This window comes from Mandrillus leucophaeus, unplaced genomic scaffold, assembly GCF_000951045.1.
Source record: "Mandrillus leucophaeus isolate KB7577 unplaced genomic scaffold, Mleu.le_1.0 Scaffold960, whole genome shotgun sequence".
In the NCBI taxonomy this organism is placed as follows: domain Eukaryota; kingdom Metazoa; phylum Chordata; class Mammalia; order Primates; family Cercopithecidae; genus Mandrillus; species Mandrillus leucophaeus.
In genome coordinates this window covers 1,413,311-1,433,619 of record NW_012110475.1, presented here as the reverse complement: position 1 = coordinate 1,433,619, position 20,309 = coordinate 1,413,311, and the positions used below count along the sequence as shown (strand labels likewise).

General features: G+C 39.2%; 1 protein-coding gene across 3 annotated transcripts in view; it reads right to left on the bottom strand.

Moving 5' to 3' along the window:
- The window catches only part of MBNL2 (muscleblind-like splicing regulator 2), a 174,235-nt gene that overhangs the window by 27,646 nt on the left and 126,280 nt on the right, over window positions 1-20,309 (bottom strand). For 2 of the 3 annotated variants that reach the window (XM_011970662.1, XM_011970661.1), the window contains exons 5-7: window positions 19,549-19,812; window positions 8,987-9,140; window positions 839-874 (exon numbers count right to left, since the gene is read on the bottom strand). In XM_011970662.1, coding sequence (XP_011826052.1) covers window positions 839-874; window positions 8,987-9,140; window positions 19,549-19,812 — 454 coding nt within the window. The remainder of the gene's footprint in view (window positions 1-838; window positions 875-8,986; window positions 9,141-19,548; window positions 19,813-20,309) is intronic. The other variant, XM_011970663.1, reaches the window with a different exon arrangement.

Here is a 20,309-nt window from a genome sequence, read left to right as displayed (position 1 = left end):
GATGTTCTTTGGAATTATGGTGAAATTGAATTTTTTTTTTCAATTTGGAACTGCTTACATGAAATGGAACTGCTGTGGGTTGTGGTTTATTTGAATCAATAAACGATGGAGCAAACATCATAGCCTTGATGCAAATTCTAACACAGTTACTCTGAAATAGCCAGACAAAATTTGCAATGTTTCTTTTTCTTGACTCTAAATAGATGTAATCCACATGTCTTAAAGACAGACGTTTGTACCAAGGCATTCATGTGTGTGAAGACAACTATCTGCTATTAAAATTGAATGGCTAAGGGAATGCTGAGGTCCAGAAAAATCATGCCAAATAAATCAACACTTAAAATTAGAAAAGATAATTAAGTTAAGAAGCTCAGACATTCAGTTTCAAAATACATCCATTTATACTTTGTAAAAAATGAATACTTCTGGGAAACTCTGATCGCTCTAACACACAGCAAAGAGGAGATAAAGGCACACCACTATGAAACTTTCAAACATTGATGAAATTAGCCTGCCTCGCTGATAGAGTAAGCTCTGTTCCTTACGCTATACCATATAAACTATAAAGAGAAACAAAACACAAATCATTAAAAAGCAGACTCGTACTTGTGGCTTTATGTTTTTGTAGTGATTGTTCTAGCACAAGAGGTCACATTAAAACCGTCATTTTCTTAAATATACAAGTACATTTTTAAAAACCTATATGTTAACTCTAAAGCCAAATAAGCCTTCAAATCTACTATTTCCTGTAGCATTTCTACCATCTCTGAAATAAATTTCAAGCAAGTGAAGGTATTGTACATCATATAAAAGACAAATAAAAAAGGTTGAAACCTACCAATACTGGTAGCGGGTGTCATGCACAAAACTGACCCTGATGTCATGCAATGGTGGGTGGAAAAAGTGAATAAAGGGAAAGAAACAGGTTAGCGGTTTAGAGTTAACATTCAAAGTGAGATTGAAGCACAACCAGAAATAAGTAGGGTTAGTTAACACAGTCTTTTAGGGCCATTCACATTGTCAGTACAGACACAAATATATCGACTTATTTTAAGCCAATATTATTCCAAGCTCACTCCTTAGACCACTGTCCACACTTTCTATTCATATGCATCGACATGATTCTAATAAGAATGACATGTGATAATGCTGTGGTGTCCTTCCTCTAAAACCTCAAAGTATTTTACAGACATTATCAAGTTAATCCTCCAAGGTAGGAAGTAGGTATTTTACAGATGAAAAATCTGAGGCATAGTAACTCCTCCAAGGTCATGCATGGTGTGGGTCAAGGGGAAGGGTAGAAATAGAATTCTCTTCCTAAATCCAGGTCATCTTTTATATTCACTAGAATACACTGAACTTCCTGCATTAAAAGTTTACTTGTTTGTTTGACTGTAAATGTTTTGTGTCAACAATCGTATGAAAATAAGAACAGTATTTAAGATTTAAGATATTCTCCAAATCAGAAACTTGCAGGGCAGGATGGGTGAATTTTAGATTACTGCTTGAAAGCCTAATCACCTAGGAAGACTGAGGTTCTTACAGGGAATGACCTGTATGAGCACATGGTCTTCTCTCTGTTGTAAGATTCATTGTGATAAAGGAGTAGTGCCTGGCAATAAAGCCTAAACACTGTAGAGGCAAAATAGTGCAGAGTTGCAGCTGAGTTAGGACCGGGGCTAAGGAATTTTGTCATGACTACTACAGGGTGATCCCTGAGGAGGATTTCTGGCAAAACTAGGAAATCTCAAGTTGGTGTCTGAGTGGGGAGGTAGGAGGTGGGAGGGGCGATTTCAACCCTTTCTTAGAAATAGCTGTCTTACTTGTGGTGGTCATAATTATCATACACGCATCAGGAAACTCTGACCATGAATATTATATTCATGCATGTTGTGGAGAACTGAAAGAAAACTGTATTGAAAGCTTTGGGGAATTATCTGCTACTGGTTCAGTTCCATGAAAAAAAAGTAATACATGGATTTAGATCATTGAAGACTGGGTGTCATGTAGGTGCCTGAGAAGTAGTTTCTTGTGAATATAGGAATGTCCTCTTAGAGTTTCAGAACTGACTTCTGAGATATTAGTTGGAGAATTTGAGATGTGTAGATCTTTATTCTCTGTGGAGCTGTTCACGCTGGAGGGCAACTTTTTGCCTGAACTACATTTTGATCAAGCTAACATGACCTAGTCAGGAAAGGGGGCTATTTAACTGGGCTACAGCCATAGTCTTCAACAAATGTGGGCCAATACATCCAACTTAAACCTTTCTCCAGCCCTATTCTCTCATCTTCACAATCAAACTTCTGGAAATCTACCTGCACATAAATATTTACTTCCCTATCCCTACTGAGTCTTCATTCCTCTTCAATTTGGCTTTCATTTGACCTCTGCACTTAAATTGTGAATGCCAATCACCAGGAAAATCCCATATTGCTGCAGCCAGCAGGAACTCTCCCATCCTCACCTCACTGTTCCTGATTCTCAGCAGCATTCAGCACTCCGCCCTTCCCTCCATCGGAAGCCACTGTCTTCCCTTAGATTTTTGATCACACACACACACACACACACACACACACACACACACTTTTCTTTCTGGCAAGTCCCTTTGTCTACTTTGCTCAACGACCTTCCTTCCCTGAACTCACTCTCTCTATGCTGGAGTTCCTCAGGACTCAGTCATGGATCCTTTTCATCTATGCTGCATTTCCTGTGGTGTATCGTTCACTTCGTGGGTTTGGATTCCAGGAGCTTCCATGTTTGTGTATCCCACGCAGATTTCTTCTCAAAGTTCCAGGTCCTTTCCTCTAAATGCCCCCCTCACCTCTCTGCTTGGATGTCTCATAAGTGTATCAAATGGAACAGGACTGAACTTTGATCTTTTCACAGAAACTTTCTACACCTCGGTCTATGGCCACACCACCCTGAAAGCGCCTGATCTTATCTGATCTCAGAAGCTAAGCAGGGTCGGGCCTGGTTAGGACTTGGATGGGAGAAACTTTCTACACCTCAGGAGATACCTGATGGGCATCACCATCTAAGTAGAGCTCTAGTCTGAACTGAAAGTTACGCCTGCTACCCCTTCCCCTTGTGAACTTCCCAGGTCCAGCTCACCAATCAGCCAAAGCAATCCTGCTTCTAGCATGCAGCTTGCAGTCATCTGTTTGTCCGTCACAACTGCCACATCTGAAGTCCTGGTCACCATTATCTCTAGGCTGGCCTGTGTGATAACATCCTACGTGGTCTTCCTGCTTCCATTCTCGTCCCTCCTTAGTTCATTCTCCAGCTGCTGGCAGAGTAGATCTTTCCAAATGCAGGCCTGGCCACTCCTCCGCTGGAAACCATTCAGTGGTTTCTCATTGCTTTTAGGATAAAGGTCCCCTGTGGTCTAGTCTCTGACTACCTCCCCAGGCCCTCCTACACCTCTCTTCCCTGGCACCATGATACAGACAGATTAATTTTTCTTTTCTTTGAACTGAACACATTACACATTTGTCCTATTTTTGAGCTTCCCACAAGCTGTCCCCTTGGCCTAGAATAATCTTCACCTCACTTTTTTCATCTTCCAGATCTCAGGGTATATGTCACTTCTTTAGAAAATGCTCAGTTGTTATTTTACCTACCTCCCCATGCCATCAAGTCAGTTTCTATTTTTAATCTCACTGAACTCTACTTTTTCATTCATAGTACAGGTTGAGCATTCCAAGTCTGAAAATCTGAATCCAAAACGCTCTAAAATCCGAAACTTTTCGAGTGCTAACATGCCCCTCAAAGAAAATGCTTCTTGGAGCATTTCAGATTTCAGATTTTCAAATTTGGGGTGCTCAACTAGTTAATGTAATCCAAATATTCTAAAATCCGAAAAAAAAAAATCCAAAATCTGAAATATTTCTGGTCCCAAGCATTTTGGATCAAGGGGTACTCAACCTGTACTCATAAAAAAAATGGCCGAGCACAGTGGCTCACACCTGTAATCCAAATACTTTGGGAGGCCGAGGCGGGTGGATCACCTGAGGTCAGGAGTTCAAGACCAGCCTGCCCAACATAGCGAAACCCCATCTTTACTAAAAATACAAAAATTAGCTGGGCGTGGTGGTGCGTGCCTGTAATCCCAGCTACTCAGGAGGCTGAGGCAGGAGAATTACTTGAACCCAGGAGGTGGAGGTTGCAGTGAGTAAAGATCGCACCACTGCACTCCAGCCTGGGCTACAGTGCAAGACTCCATCTCAAAATAAATAAATAAATAAATAAATAAATAAATAAATAAATAAATAAATAAATAAATTCTAATTGTATTTTCTATGGATATTTGTTGAACATTGACCTTTCCCCCTTTCTTGTAAACTCTGAGAGAGCAGAGATCTTGTCTGTCTAGGTCTATGGGGCACATAGTAGGTGGTCAATGTGTTGAATGAATGTTCTCCGCCATTAGTAAGAAGTGTGCTGGGAGTGATTTGTTTCTAAAATTTAATAAAATACTCAGTTTGTGAGTTGCTCCGTTTTAGAGTCAACCATGGATGGATTCAAAGTTACACCTGGCCGAGTGCAGTGGCTCACGCCTGTAATCCCAGCACCTTGGAAGGCCGAGGCGGGTGGATCAAAAGGTCAAGGAGATCAAGAAGGGTCTGGCCAAGATGGTAAAACCCTGTCTCTACGAAAAATACAAAAAAATTAGGCGGGTGCGATGGCAGATGCCTGTAACCCCAGCTACTCAGGAGGCTGAGGCAAGAGAATCGCTTGAACCTGGGAGGCGGAAGTTGCAGTGAGCCAAAATCACGCCACTGCACTCCAGCCTGGGTGACAGAGTAAGACTCTGTCTCAAAAAAAAAAAAAAAAAAAAGTTACACCTATAAAAATGCCCTCTTATTTTTCTTTCATTCAAATGTGGAGCGGAGGGTCTCTTGGAGAGCTTTGCTGTGCCATGCATGTGAATACCAATGGTACTGCAAATAATCCACAGCTCCCACAGCTGCACTGGGCTAGGATCAGTCATGTCACTTTGGCTTCAGTCCTGGATGTGGCTGAAATCCTTAACCAAATTAATTCCATGAGCCTCTCTCTCTCTAAGTGGCCTAATAATGCTGTGAATATTGGAAATGCATAGCTTATGCATGTGTGGCTCCCTTACTCAATGCCACATCTCTGCCTTTCTATAACACTCCCATCCTCTACTCTCTGCATACACCCTGTATATACTTTATGTTATAGTTATGATGGACAATTTTCTATTCTTCAAGTACACTCTTCCCACGTCCCAACTGGGATGCTTTTCCCCTTCTGATAAAATCTTGCTTCTCTTTCAAACTCCTAGGCAAACTTCTCCTACTTCGGAAAGTCTTCTTTCTCCATATCCTTCGTAACCACCACCTGGTGCACATGCTGGAGGCGTAATTCATTGTCCCCTCTCCTTCACTCTTGAATAGCTTTGCCCAGACCCTCAGGTACTGTTTCATCCTCTGCATAATATTTGGTTTTCACCTCATTATGAACTCTTTTGTATTCTCATTACTGGCTCTGGAACCCAGAACATACTACGGGTTCAAGGTATGTTTGCTGAATTGAATGGAATAAATTTTGTTGTGCTTATGCAGATATAGATGCCACTAAACACTGATCAATCTTTCACCAAGTCATGTGACAATCTGATGTAACATTTACACATTTCTCATCATTAGGCCATATCTGGACACTGTCCCCTGTTCTACTTATTCTGTACTTTCAATGTAATGAAATAAATCAAGGAAGGATTCTGTGGGTTGCCTTTGTTCTGATCAGTTGAAGCATTTCACTAAGGCACCAATTCTATGAACAAAGACTTCTCAAATGTTTTCTGCTTCAGTTGCACAAATATTTCAGCTGTCATATCTGTGAGCCAGAATTATCTGGGTAGTTCCGTTAATTGTGTATTCCACTTTGCAGTGTAGACACAGCCTCAGTTTTTCCATCTGCAAAATGCAAATAACCATGCCTGCCACTAACAGAACTGCAACATCTTGAAGAATAATGAGATAATGTCTATAAGAACACTTACAGTAACTTAGAATAAACCTGTCAGAGAAATGCCAAGAATTATTATGCTGCTATTTTTGTAAGTGTGTGTGGTTTTGCCACTTTCCTAACATAGAAAAGAAAAAGTCTAACTACTTGGTTAAAATAATCCCAATCAAAAAAGAAAAAAAAAGAAAAAGAAAACTTCCACCCGCGGCAAATGTACTAGGGCATCAACTAGGGCAATAATGATCTTAGCATGGTTTGGGAGAAGACTCTCATATTTTGCATAACATTTTATATTAATATCTTTGCAAACTGGAGGCAGAATTCCCAAAATCCAAATTCACATTGTGTCAATGGGAGAATTTTAGTATCATATCAAAAGCTTTAACTATGAATGGTTTTTGATCAAGGGCAACCTTCAGGAAAACACAAAATGCTTTTTTGTTTTATATTTATGTTTATGTAAAACATTTATAGAAAAATCAAAATCTGTTCATTTAAAAGTAGTGGGTCCTCTATGTACCAAGTTGTAAGAATTATTTTTGAACATCTTCACTTGATTTGCAGAGGTTTCAAATCAACAATGATGAACAATGAGTGATTATCATCTTTATCATTTTAGAAATAAAGTTGAAAATGTGGCTTATAAGAAAGAAAATCAGAAGCAAAACCTTGAGCTATAATGAACAATAAAATTCCTGGTACGGGTTTAAGTGGGTTAAAGATTATTTTAATTTCCTTTTAATGAAATTATTTTCTCTTTCCTCATTTAAGAGAAATGTGAAAATTCTTAGCAGTTGAAATACCATTTCAGAACACTAGATCCACATGTTTGTTCACTCTGATATTCATGTCTTGTAAGAAATGGAAACCCTTCTAGTCACTGTATTGGTGTGCTAGGACCCACTTTTTGGCTTCCAAAGCCCACTGTATTGAGGGTTGCCAGACACACTTAAGCTGTTCCTAAAGAATCCACCAGAGGGCGGAAGTACACAACCACAGCAGCCAATGCAGCCGCATGGGTCCTTCATGCAATACATTTCATCAACAAAAATCAGGTCATTGCATAAGGGATGTTGTTTATCCTTGCTTTGGAAATGTTTAAAAGGCTTCCAGGTGAAATATTTTAAAGTGATGATTCTTTCAGTGATTTAACAAATCAGTCATTATTGGGTTGGAGAATTAAACATGTGCTGGAGGGCTGCCGGGTCTTTTGGCAGGCTTAGCACCAGAGCTCCATAGGTATTCCCAGGACATGGTAATGGCAGTAACATCCATTCTTCAAAAACAGGCTTCTCCTTTTACATTTTTCCCCTCGGTATATTCTTCCTTAATTTTTTTTTTTTTTTTATCATAAAATATCTAGTGGCCAAGAGGTCTATAATGAGACACTTTGTAGAAACCACACAGGACATTAACGTAAGTTTACCTTCTAGTAATTATTTTACAAATGTGTTATCTCAAGTAGATTACATGTTAAAACACTGCTATGCTGTAACAGCACTGGAATGTCACTAATTAAAGCTGTAATAGGGCAAGAGTGAACCCCTAATAAATACTGCATTAGAGATTTCTTCTACAAGTCTGTGATTTTAAGATAGGTTCAAAACTAAAATAAGAAAAGTAAACACTGAAAAACCACTTTGCTCACATAATTTATATCTTAACTAAAATATGTATTGTTCACAGGTTACTAATCCATTTCAAAGTGTAGATTTCATACAAAGAATATCACAGAAATATTTTACCTCCCTCTGATGTTAACTCTGATAAGCTATGGGATTTAAGGAAATGGATAATAAGCTGGAAAAGTTCAAACTTATGGATTTGAATCAAAAAACTCTTTTTGTTAGAATTGTTATTCATTTATATTTACCTTCATTTCACTGTTGTGGGCTGAAGAATTTTGACTCACAAAGAACTCAATGGATGGTCTTCCCACCAGGGCTTACATTATCCCCTGCTTCTAACATTGACTATAAGGTGAAAACCGAAGTCAATTACAGTGACTATCTTTGCATATGGTGTGCGTGTGTGTATCTGTGGTTAGAGATGTCGGTGCAAATAGGGGAGGGATGACATGCTTTATACTTTTGTTTTTTTACTTTTATCTGACTTTTTGGGGTCACTTATTCAAAAATTCACTTTTATCTGCTCTTTTCTTTTTTCAGGAGAACTCTGTGGTATGTGTATATAGAGGCAGGTCTGGGTGGTAGAATGTGATGTAAATGGAGTTGGTCACAGGGAAACTCAGTTCTTTTTCTCATTAGTTGTGGCACCTTGGAAAGTCACTTCTCATTTAGGGGGCCTCAGTTTTCTCATCTGTAAAACAATCATCTGGATGAGGAGATCACTAAGAGTCCTTTAAACTCTAAGATTCTATGACTATTACAATGGATCTTTTAGTGGAATCATAGTTAATGCACATGGTACGTAATAGTATCAGGCATTGGCTTAGACACTGAGGATAAGAGCTCTATATACTTGTGAACTTGGTGAAAGTTGAGAAGGATGGAGAAAGAGATAGAATGGATATAAAAATATGAGTAGAGAATTGCTTTAATTTGAATAGTCTCATTGTTTTAGTGCTCTGAATAGCAATAGAAAAAAATGGTTAGTATTTACTGGAATTGCTATTTTTTAGGTCATTCAGAGTTAACAACAAATTTCAACTGTCACACATAAAAGGTCTTATTTACATAAACAATTTGACACGGCTTGTGTGAATACGAGAAACCAAAAGCCCTAACTGCTCTCTGTTTCTCATGGGTTAAATCTGTCTTTTCAATCTATCAAATATTTGGCTTTAGAATCCTAACAGTCTTTAGCTATCATTCAAAGTAAGGTAAATACATTTAGATAGCTAGGACAACGATGAATTTCAAACTGTATTATACCTTCAAAAGCAAACTAGATGCCACCAAACAGCTTATAGAAATGAGAAGAAAGCACATGACCAGAAGGGCACAGGACATAGGGCAGTAAGAGCACATACCTGTTGGAATGAACGCGGCGTGTTGCTGCAACTGTGCGCTGGTGAGAGCCTGCTGGTAGTGCAAGACGCTGGGGTTAAAGACCGCACTGGTACCATTGCTTTTTTCAAGTGCTTGTCTCTTTGGTAAAGGATGAAGAGCACCAGGGGGAAAGGCCTAGAAATGAAGAATTCGATAAGATATGTCTAACTTAAAGCAAACACAACTTCCGTGTTCATAGAGATCATCAATTGCAACATTCTTTTTAAAAATGACAGCTAAGGAGATGCCTCTGCCATGCACCTTAATTTAAACAGCGGCAATGTCGAATGAGTGAGAATTTGTTATTGAGAGCGAAAGCATGATTTCTGTAACCCAAAACGGTAGCATCTCAACTAAGGAAAAGAAAAACTATCAAGCAACAACAACAACAAAAAAATGGCTTCAGCTTTTAAAATGAGTTAAACTATTCTAAGGGGGAGGAAGCATTGGTGTTATTATTAATACCTATTCTTTTATTTAACTAAATGGCAATTTCTTGAATTTAAAGGTTAATAAGAATTATAATGAACATTTTCTGAGTCAAATAATTTAAATTTGCTTCACTCTTTTGGAAAAGGTATTAAAATTTGTTAGGATTAATTTATTTCACAGATTACGTATGAGAATGAGATGGCTAAACACCTTATTGGATTTTTTCCATAAATTAATAATAATGATTGTTTGCAACCAATATTTTACAAGTAATACAAATCTCAGATGGTTCTCTGAAAAGCTACATGCAAAGCGAAAGGTGAAAGGTCAAAGTACCAGGTCTACAGTTGCTTCGAGAGGTCGCTTCATTGCTTTGGCAGTCGACTGAGTCTTTTAATAACAGGCAGCGAGCACATGATGGCAGTGGGCCAATGGGATTCAAGCGAATTAACATACAGGTAAACAGCAAGCAGAGGTGCATCATGGGAACGGCATTGCATTGTGGATAGGTGAGAAGGAAAAAAATATTCTGAATGCAATATACAACGTACAAAACACTAGGCATGCACAACAACAAAAATGTTCTCTAAAGAAATGAATATTACACCTTAAATTAGTATTGAAGCAAAAATGCATCTACTATACCTTAGTTAAAAGCATATAAGAGAGTAAAATATAGATGTTTGAAATTCAGGAAAGTTAATTAAAACAGCAGCTTGCATACACACCATAAGCATTTTTTATATTGCTTCAGAAAAAAATGCAAAATTTGTAAGGGCCATAGGATCGAAGAACTTCTGATAAGTTAGTTTTCAAATATGAAACAATGAATCCATCGAGTAAGGATAAGACCCAAGTTGAAATTTTTCATAAAAATAATCTAAAATTCATAGCTAGCCTAACAAAATGAAGTGGCAAACTGAGACAAAAAATTCAGGCAAAAAAATATTCAAACACAAGATTATTTAGGCGAAACTGTTGGGTTTGGATCTTTATTTTTTGTCTGAATCATGTGGATAATTGTCTCAATTCTTGTCTTCACTCTGCTAGTGTGAGTCTTGTCATGTGGACTAAAGTTCCAAATTTAGTGGCTTGAATTTAAATAGTGAGTTTCCAGAATTCCCCACTTTTATTCCATCATCCTGTTTCTAACAACCAACTTATCATCCATTCTGTTTTCTACTACATTTGAAATGTTCATTTCATTTATCTCAAACAACTTACCGGATTATACTAAGAAAATACCCTTTAAAAGGTATTTAGTGTCCCCCGGTATCAAAATAATTTCTATTTAGTAATTCTATTTGTACTTTTAGCTACAGTCAGTGAGCAACCCCATTAATGAAAAGTGGAACTCTTGGAAAGAACACATACAATAGCTAAAAATAGCAAACAGCTAAAAATAATGGCAAAGAACTGCTTGAAAGATTAGAAGTAAAATAATATCTTTAACTTAGAACCATAATTTTGGGAAGACAGCTTCATTTAAACAACTGAAATAAAAACAAATATGGATTGATTTAGACCACGATGAAAAATTTTCCTATTCTTTGTTAATTGTTGTAAAAAAAAAAAATTAAAAATTCTATGATGGAATTCTATGCAAATAAATAATTCAAAGGAATTGCTCCAATGCAAATAAAAAATGAAATACCCTTTTCTATGTTTAGCACAATAGGTAAATCCCTAAGGTTTGTCTAATAAATACAAATATTATATTCCAAAGTTTTGAAATAGAACTTTGTCATTTGACATGAGATAGTACTAAACCTTTAAAATGGGAAACAGTTAATGACATTTTCCTGGATAAAGGATGTTTATTGTTGTTTTATAATTCAGGATAAAAAGTATGGAGATAATAGGGGATAAGGGGAGAGCTGTGGAGGGGAAGAGACTAGAAATAAAGTAGAAAGAACTACAGGCAGAGAAGAGATTTAGAATGGCCAATGGAGAAGAAAATGTTTTGGAAGGTAGTTTTGATCAGGGTCATCGAATAACATGAAATCAATGTTGTGAAAGTACAATTGTGAACATTAAAAACAATGAGCTGACAAAACTTCTGTGTACTGGATATTCTTCCCTTGCATGTAACTTTGACATCATGTAACTTCCATAATGCCATTTTTGTTTCAAATCTTCCATCCTTGCACAGCTTTGCATTGTTAAGCAGTGCAGGGTTTTCTTTTGTTTTGTTTTTCGAGCTTCAGTTAATTTGCGTCAGCTGAAGAAGGTTACAAAGCCTATTCTCATGGAACACATTGAGAACGTGAACTGGATCATTAAACTCAAAATCATTTTGGCCTTAACTTTCTGGACTCAATTTTTCCCTTCCCATTTGCAATCCTAAGTATTTACAGAATGAATCCACTAATGGGTTGATCTTTTCCAACATGTTAACTAGAAGAGCGATTGTGTCTCCAAAGGCTGATATTCATGAACAAAAATTTGACTTAACAAGGAACCATTTAATGAAGTCTCCAAGTACAATGAAAAATAATAAACATTTCCCTTTAGGATTGTCACCTGGAAGGTTAATGTTCTTCTTCTGGTCTTAGTGTGATGAAACTTAATTTCCATAGAATTTAGAATAATCTAGGAATGTAAAAAAACTGAGAACACTAGAGTGAGCAGGACAGTGACATGTATCTCTTTCTATCACTCCATGGCGTGAGTTTTCTTTATTAGAGGCAGATCTCTCCTTTTTAAGTAAACACTGAGGTCTTGGAGGGTGGGGTGTGCATATTAACATGCTGTTCATCTCACACGGTGAAGCAGGTATGTGGAGAATGTATTTTAAAAATCCATGTGGATGAATAATCATGTTATAATGTACCATTTTCATATACAGATGCTCAGTTTTCAGTGATTTTGACTGCTGGCATATGTTTACCTACATTGAAAGATCTTCAGGCTTAGAACAGATCTCATAGATCACCAAGCCCAGTGTATCCTAAGATCCTCCTTAAGCACCAAGACAGTTAATTGAGTCCTCACTATGTATCAGCCACTTGGAATCCATCTGGCTGGCATCACCAACATTCTGAGCCTTTGCTTCTCTGGGCCTCTCCAGTTTGGTGAGCATGGGTGATGAGTCAGAGGAGGTCCTATGGGCAGTTAGGCTTTTATTTTTTTGAATTGAGGACCAATCCACCTGCAAGTCAAGGTAATCGAACCAACTGCCCACATCAGGCATGATAGGCAAAGACCAAATCTGAGGGGTCAGAAAACACTGACAACAATGATCAGAGCTGTCACTTTAAAGTAGGAAAGAAGGTAGACAAGTAGGATGCCAATCAAAGTTCCTGTACAGACTTTCCTCAACAATCAAAACATATCTAGCTGATGGCCGCTTGTCCTGTTTCCTTTTGCAAAATGGTTCTTTCCTTGTGTCACTCCATTTTGGTGTATGTGAACAAAGATTGCTTGTATGAAGATCAGACACCTTTTGTGTTAACACTACCGAAGAAAAGTTCTGTCTGGCTTATTCTCATGTTTAAAAAATTCTGGTGATTGTGATGGTTATGTTTTAAGAAGTATTTAAAAGAATAAGACTCTAAAGGAAATAAATGTCTTTTATTCTGGAGTCAAAACTTTCCATTCTTTTTAAGCATCTAATTAAAATAAGTGGAAAATCTCCAGACAATAATAAAAATTGTACCCTGGAAATGCTTGGGGTTTATATATGGAAGTCAGGTGAATGGAATATTAGTATCTTCTAACTGCATTCATCACTCCTGTTTGTCCTTTTAAATAAGGAAATAAAATAATAGTTTTTCTTCCATGAACTGAGTAATTTTGCCATTAGAGTAGCAACACTTTGACTTTATCCAACAGCACCTAGGCTGGTTTCAAATGAGTGTCTCACTTCAACTAAAAACACATGACAGATTCAGTAATTTTCATGTCATTGTCAGCAAGAACCTGGCTTTTGTTCTGAAACTACATTCCTTTGGGTTGTCTTTGACGATGCTGCAAGATCCTCTGACTTATCAGAACTCCAAATTTGGGCACGGTGTAACAATCCAAGAAACTATGGTAACTAACACTGTTGGCATCCACTGCAATAATCTTTATGCAGCTTGAGGAATGTAACCATGAATGTAATGTGAAAATGTGTACAAGGGTACACAGAAGAGTACAGCTTTGACTTGAAGAAATGTAGCAGGGAAATGACCTGTTTGTGTAAATGGCCATTTTCCTTCTTATCCCCATCAGCCCAGGTCATCTACCACTGACATATACTAGGTGCATTGTTCCTTTAATGACTGAAGTATATATTGGTTGCAGATGTTAGAAATGGTCCATTGAGAAAACAGGCAGATGAAATCAGGGCTCAGCCCTAAGGTCATTATTAGTACCTTCATATGTTGTGTTAATAAGTACAGGCATAGGTTGTTTTATTGCACTTTGTTATATGGTACTTCGCAGATACTTCAGTTTTTTAAAATTGAAGGTTTGTGGCAACCCTATGTTAAGTCTATCAGTGTCATTTTTCCAACAGCATGTGATAACTTTGTGTCTTTGTCACATTTTGGTAATTCTCACAATATCTTAAAATTTAATGTTATTATATCTCTTATGATGATTTGTGATCAGTGATGTTTGATGTTACTATTTTAATTGTTTTGGGGCACCATGAACCATGCCGCGAACTTAATCGATAAATGTCATGCATGGTTTGACTGCCCCACTCACTGGCTATCACCCCTCTCTCTCCTTCCTCAGGCCTCCCTATTCTCTGAGACAAAATTATATTGAAATTAGGCCAATTAATAACTTTAAATGGCCTCTAAGTGTTCAAGTGAAAGAAAGAGACACACATTATTACTTAAAATACATACTCCATATTGGAGCTAGAAATGATTAAGCTTAGTGAGGAAGGCATATCAAAAGCCAAGATATGCTAAAAGCTACACTTCTTGTGCCAAGGTTATCCATGTTGTGACTGCAACGGGAAAGTTCTTGAAGGAAATTAAAAGTGCTACTCCAGTGAACATAGAAATGATAAGAGAGCAAAATAGCCTTATTGCCGATGTGGAAAAAATTTTAGTGGGCTGGACAGATCTAACCAGCCATAGCATTCCCTTAAACCAATGCCTTATTTATTTATTTATTTATTTATTTATTTATTTATTTATTTATTTTCTTGAGGCAGAGTCTCACTCTGTCACCCAGGCTGGAGTGCAGTGGCACGATCTCAGTTCGCTGCAACCTCTGCCTTTAAAGGTTCAAGCGATTCTTATGCCTCAGCTCTTCGAGTAGCTAGAATGATAGCCGTGTGCCACCATGCCCAGCTAATTTTTGTATTTTTAGTAGAGATGGGGTTTCACTATGTTGGCCAGGCTGGTCTCAAACTCCTGGCTTCCAGTGATCCACCCACCTCTGCCCCACAAAGTGCTGGGATTACAGGCAGGAGCCACTATGCTGGCTGAAAACCTAACTTAGAGCAAGGTCCTGACTCTCCTCAATTCTATGAAGGCTGAAAGGAGAGAGGAAGATACAAAAGAACAGTTGGAAGCTAGCAGAGATTGGTTCACGAGGTTGAAGCAAACAAGCCGTCTCTATAACATAAAAGTGCATGGTGAGCAGCAAGGGCTGATGGAGAAGCTGCAGCAAGTTATTCAGAAAATCTAGCTAAGATCACTGATGAAGGTGGCCACACTAAAGAACAGATGTCAATGTAGACAAAAAAGCCAGATATTGGAAGATGTCAACTAGGACTTTCAGAGCTACAGAGTAGTCAAGACTGGCTTCAAACCTTCAAAATACAGCAGCCAACTCTTGCTAGAAGCTAATGCAGCTGGTGAATTTAAGTTGAATGCTCATTTACCATTCTGAAAATTCTAGGACCTTTATGAATTATGCTAAATCTACTCTGCCTATGCTCTAGAAATGAAACAACAAAGCCTGGATGACAGTATATGTATTGACAACATGGTTTACTGAATGTTTTAAGCCCACAGTTGAGACCTACTGCTCAGAAAAAAAAAGATTTGTTTCAAAATTATTACTGTTCATTGACAATGTACCTCATCACCCAAGGAGTCTGGTGGAGATGTACAAGGAGATTAATATTGTTTTCATGCCTGCTAACACAACAGCTATTCTGCAGCCCATGGATCAAGGAGTTATTTCAACTGTCAAGTCTTATTAATTAAGAAATAAATTTTGTAAGACCGTAGCTGCAATAGATAGTGATTTCTCTGATGGATCTGGGCAAAGTAAACTGAAAACCTGTAAAGGATTCACCATTCTAGATGCCATTAAGAATATTCATGATTCATGGAAGATCAAAATATCAACATGAACAGGAGTTTGAAAGAAGTTAATTCCAATCCTCGTGGAAGACTTTGAGGGGTTCAAGACTTAAATGGAGAAAGTAACTGCAGATATAATGGAAATAGCAAGAGAACTAGAATTCTTAATAGAAGTAGAGCCTGAAGATGTGAGTGAATTGCTACAATTTCATGATAAAACTTTAATGGCTGAGGAGTTGCTTCATGGAGCAGCAAAGAAAGTAGTTTCTTGAGATGGGTTCTACTCTTGGCTAAGATGCTGTGAACATTGTTGAAATGACACCAAAGGATTTAGCAAAGTATATAAACTTAGTTGACAAAGTAGCAGCAGGGTTTTAGAGGATTGACTCCAATTTTGAAAGAAGTTCTACTCTGGGCAAAATGCTATCAAATAACATTGCATGTTACAGAGAAATCTTTCATAAAAGGAAGAGTCAATCAATGTGGGAAAGTTCATTGTTGTCTTATTTTTAAGAAATTACTACAGTCATCACAACTTTCACCAATCACCACCCTGATCAGTCAGCAGCCATCAACATCAAGGCAACATCAAGGCAACATCTTCTACCAGCAAAAAGATACGACTCACTAAAACCTCAGATTGTTGGTTAGCATTTTTTAAGCAATATTTTAAAATTAAGGTGTGTATATATTCTTTAGACATAATGTTCTTGCACATTTAATAGACCACAGTATAGTGTAAACATAACTTTTATACGCACTGGGAAACCAAAACATTCATGTGATTTGTTCTATTGTGATACTCGCTTCATTGCAGTGGTCTGGAACCAAACCCACAATATCTTTGTGATATACTTTTACTTGAAGGACTAATATTTTCATATTATCAGCGCCTCATTCCATACCTCAGTGACCAAGGATAGCCACTGGGACCCAGGCTGAGTCAATCACAGCATCCTGTCACTGACCACAGGGACAGCCACCAAAATGACGTTTAACTTCTTCCCCCGCTCCAATATCTAATTTGAGCTGGTATAAAAGACACCATTCTCTCCCTTGTCAAAAGATGTAAGAATGCATCCCTATAGATGTCCAAAGCCTTGATCCCAGGTCCTGTAGAGAAGCTGACCTTAGAGAATGGTGTGGCTATAGTAAGAGAAGCAGGCAAGGGAAAGAAGAGAGTGACCTGGTGGGTCTGAAGTTTCTGAACCCAGGCATTCCTGAGCCCATCTCTACTGAAAATACGAAAATTAGCTAGGCATGGTGGCATGCACCTGTGGTCCCAGCTACTCGGGAGGCTGGTGCCTAAGAATCTCTTGAACCTGGGAAGTAGAGTCCAGTGAGCCAAGATCGTGCCACCGCACTCCAGCCTGGGTGACAGAGCAAGACTCTGTCTCAAAAAACAAACAAATAAACAAATTGTATGAAAAAATATGTTCTTAGTGCCTATTAATCAACACACCAATTATGATAAGTTGGAGCTGGCCTAAAATAATGATTACAATGAAAAAAATCTTACTTCTTATGGGCTGAGATCCTCACTAGGTGGATAGTAGAATGGATTCCACATTGGCAAAATGTGTCAGGGGCCTCATTTGTGCTCTAAAAGAATTCCTTTTTTATCAGCCTTAAGTGATCAGTTTACTCCCCTCCTTCCCATTCCCAATTAAAATGAGTTTTGGAAACTACTCTTTTACTAGAACAAAAAAGGGGAGAATTTCTCTATTTTTTATTGACCCTCTTGTGTAGATACATACATCTCCACATATATAGGAATTCACACTCAGAAAAATCAGCATTATGTCCAATAACATAAGCATGAGAAGGACAAGAGGAAAGGACACTAAATGGACAAGAAAAGGACTCAGAGATTAAACAAAAACAAAAACAGTGATTTAGATGAAGCGCCCTGTGCTCAAGGTGCATGGAAATAAGCAGCTCAGATTGGAAAGGTCTCTATAACCACATGCTCCACACCCAGTGATTACTTCAGGGCAGACGTTGCCTTTCTTGCTGTATCCCTATCACTGATTGCAGGTCCGTGCCTTAATAAACATTTGTGCAAACAATGTTGAGTAATGGTGAACTTGTTTGTGTGACAGCTACCCTTCCATTTTAATCAGTAATCAGTGTATGAGGTGGTGGTTGCTAGCTAGAACAAGGTGTTTTCAAACTGTACTTTTCATCTCTGCAGTCATAGCTCTCCTTGAGGGAGGACTGACCACTGAGTCCTTCATGCCTTCTGGACCCGATTAAGCATTTCTATCATGTCATTGAGGAGCATTTTATTGCTCTCAGTTACTAACTCCAAACTCCTTGAGGGCAAGGAAACCTGCCTGATTTATTTATTCTACCCAGCAAGTGCCAGATGCATGGTCTCATTAAATTTTTTGAAAGAATGAATGCATAGTGCCTATCACATATTAACACAGACTTCTGATAAGCCAGAGAACTCACGTGAAAACAAATTAATTAGAAACTTCTGCAACCTGATGCAGAGGTTCTCAAACTTTGTGGTGCATTGGAATCACCTGGGAGCTTTTAAAAAATGCCACTGTCACCAGGTGTGGAAGCTCGCACCTGTAATCTCAACACGTTGGGAGGTAAAGATGTGAGAATTGCTTGATCCCAGGAGTTTGAGACTAGCCTGGACAACATGGCAAGACCCTGTCTCTACAAAAAAATTTAGAACTTAGGTGGGCCTGGACCCAGCTACTCAGGAGGCTGAGGTGGAAGCATCACTTGAGCCCAGGAGTTTAAAGCTACAGTGACCCCTGATTATTCCACTGCACTCCAGCCTGGATGACAGAGACCCTGTCTTTAAAAAAAAAAAAAAAAAATTTCACTGCTCAGGCCACACCAGACCAACTAAATAAGAAAATAAGAAACTTCAGGGAAAGGGACAGATGTCAGGTCAGACCCTTCAGGTTGTTCCAAAATGTAGCCAAGTTTGATAAGCAGTGTCTAGGCAGGTGCTTCTCAAATGTTAATGTGCATACGAAACACCTGGGGGATGTTTTACAATTTAAATTCTGATTCCCTGAGGTCTGGGGCGAGGCTGAGGATTCTGGAGGCTCCACAGGCTTCTGGGTGATCCTAATAATGGTGCATCTGGTCTCTAAGGGACAGTTAGGCTCCCTGAGATTCTGAGCAGCCTCCCAGGCCATGATAATGATATACTTCTGGTCTCTAATGACAGTAGGTGACTCAGGGAAGCAAGCCTAGGTCACAGGTCTTTTTTTTTTTTTTTTTTTTTTTTCCTGCATCAGCCAGGATGGCTCCACTTTCATCTGTTTCATTCATTGCTATTCTGCATAAAATCTCACTGCGGTAGAGAATGTGACCAGCACTGCCCTTGTGATAAGTGCAAGAAGAGGAGAGAATGGGAGTAGCGAAAAGCCAGATCACTCGCTGGGCTTCTCTTAGGCCACAGCTGTCCTCCGCGGCTGCTCCAAGGAGCTGGTTGCCTCCTGGTGCTCAGGTGCAGAAATGCGCCTTTCTTTCCTCTCTCTGAAGCGGTGCCCTTCATGTTCATTACAAGGCCCTGAGCCTCTCTTAAGAAGACCCTAAGTGAGCACACTCAATCTCCGCTGCCCTGGGAGTGGGGAACGGGGCTCAGGGACCCCAGGACTTTCCCTGCACCTGAGGGATTTACTTATTGTGCTGAAGAAGGGCAGGAGGGGAAAACAAAACAAAACAAAAAGGGGGAAAACAACAGCAAAACTTAGGCAGCGGAGCAGCAGGAATAGCAGCCTTCCATGTTTCCCGAGTGTTGGGAAGAACATCCAAGTCCCAGCCCGGAGCGGCCTCCGCAGAGGCGCCAGGGTGCAGGGGCGGCGGGCGGCCGCACTTACCATGACTGTGGCCGCGGCCGCGGCTGCCTGGGCGGCCACCGCAGCTTGGTTGGCTTGGTGCTGCGCAGCTTTGATTTTGGCCTGCAAGTGTGCAGGAGGGTGAAAATATTTGCATTTCTCCCTCATGCAACGCCCCTTTATGTAATCCATACAAACGGTTACGGTGTTGTCACTTGTGTCGATCATGGTGCTGTCTGCGGGGTGTGCAAAGCGGCAGTCGGTCTCTCCCCGGGCACAGTTTCCTCGCTGGAACTCCCTGCATACCTAAGACAGGGAATAAGAGCCGCGCTGCAGAGGCAAGCCTGAGCCCAGGCGCCCCTGCGGCCCCGGCCACCGCGGGAGGAGCGGAGGCTGCCTCGCTTTCAATGGTGGCTCTTGAACCACTGATAAGAAAAGACTGATTATCCAGAACCCAGGTAACCACAATCTCTGAGACACTCATTTGAGTTTTGTTTTACCCCCTTTTCTAGGGTGAAAATCTATATTGAGAAAATAATCCGAAATCTGCAGTTCAGCTAAAATAACAAAGGAAAAGCAACAAGGCCTCCATTGTCCCTGGGTGGCATATTATGCAGCTATCTATCTATCTATCTATCTATCTATCTATCTATCTATCTGTCTGTCTGTCTGTCTATCTATCTGTCTGTCTATCCATCCATCCATGTATCTATCATCTGTCATCTATCTATTTATCCATGCATCCATTCCTTTATCTATCATCTACCATCAATCTATCCAATCATCTATCCATCTGTTCATTC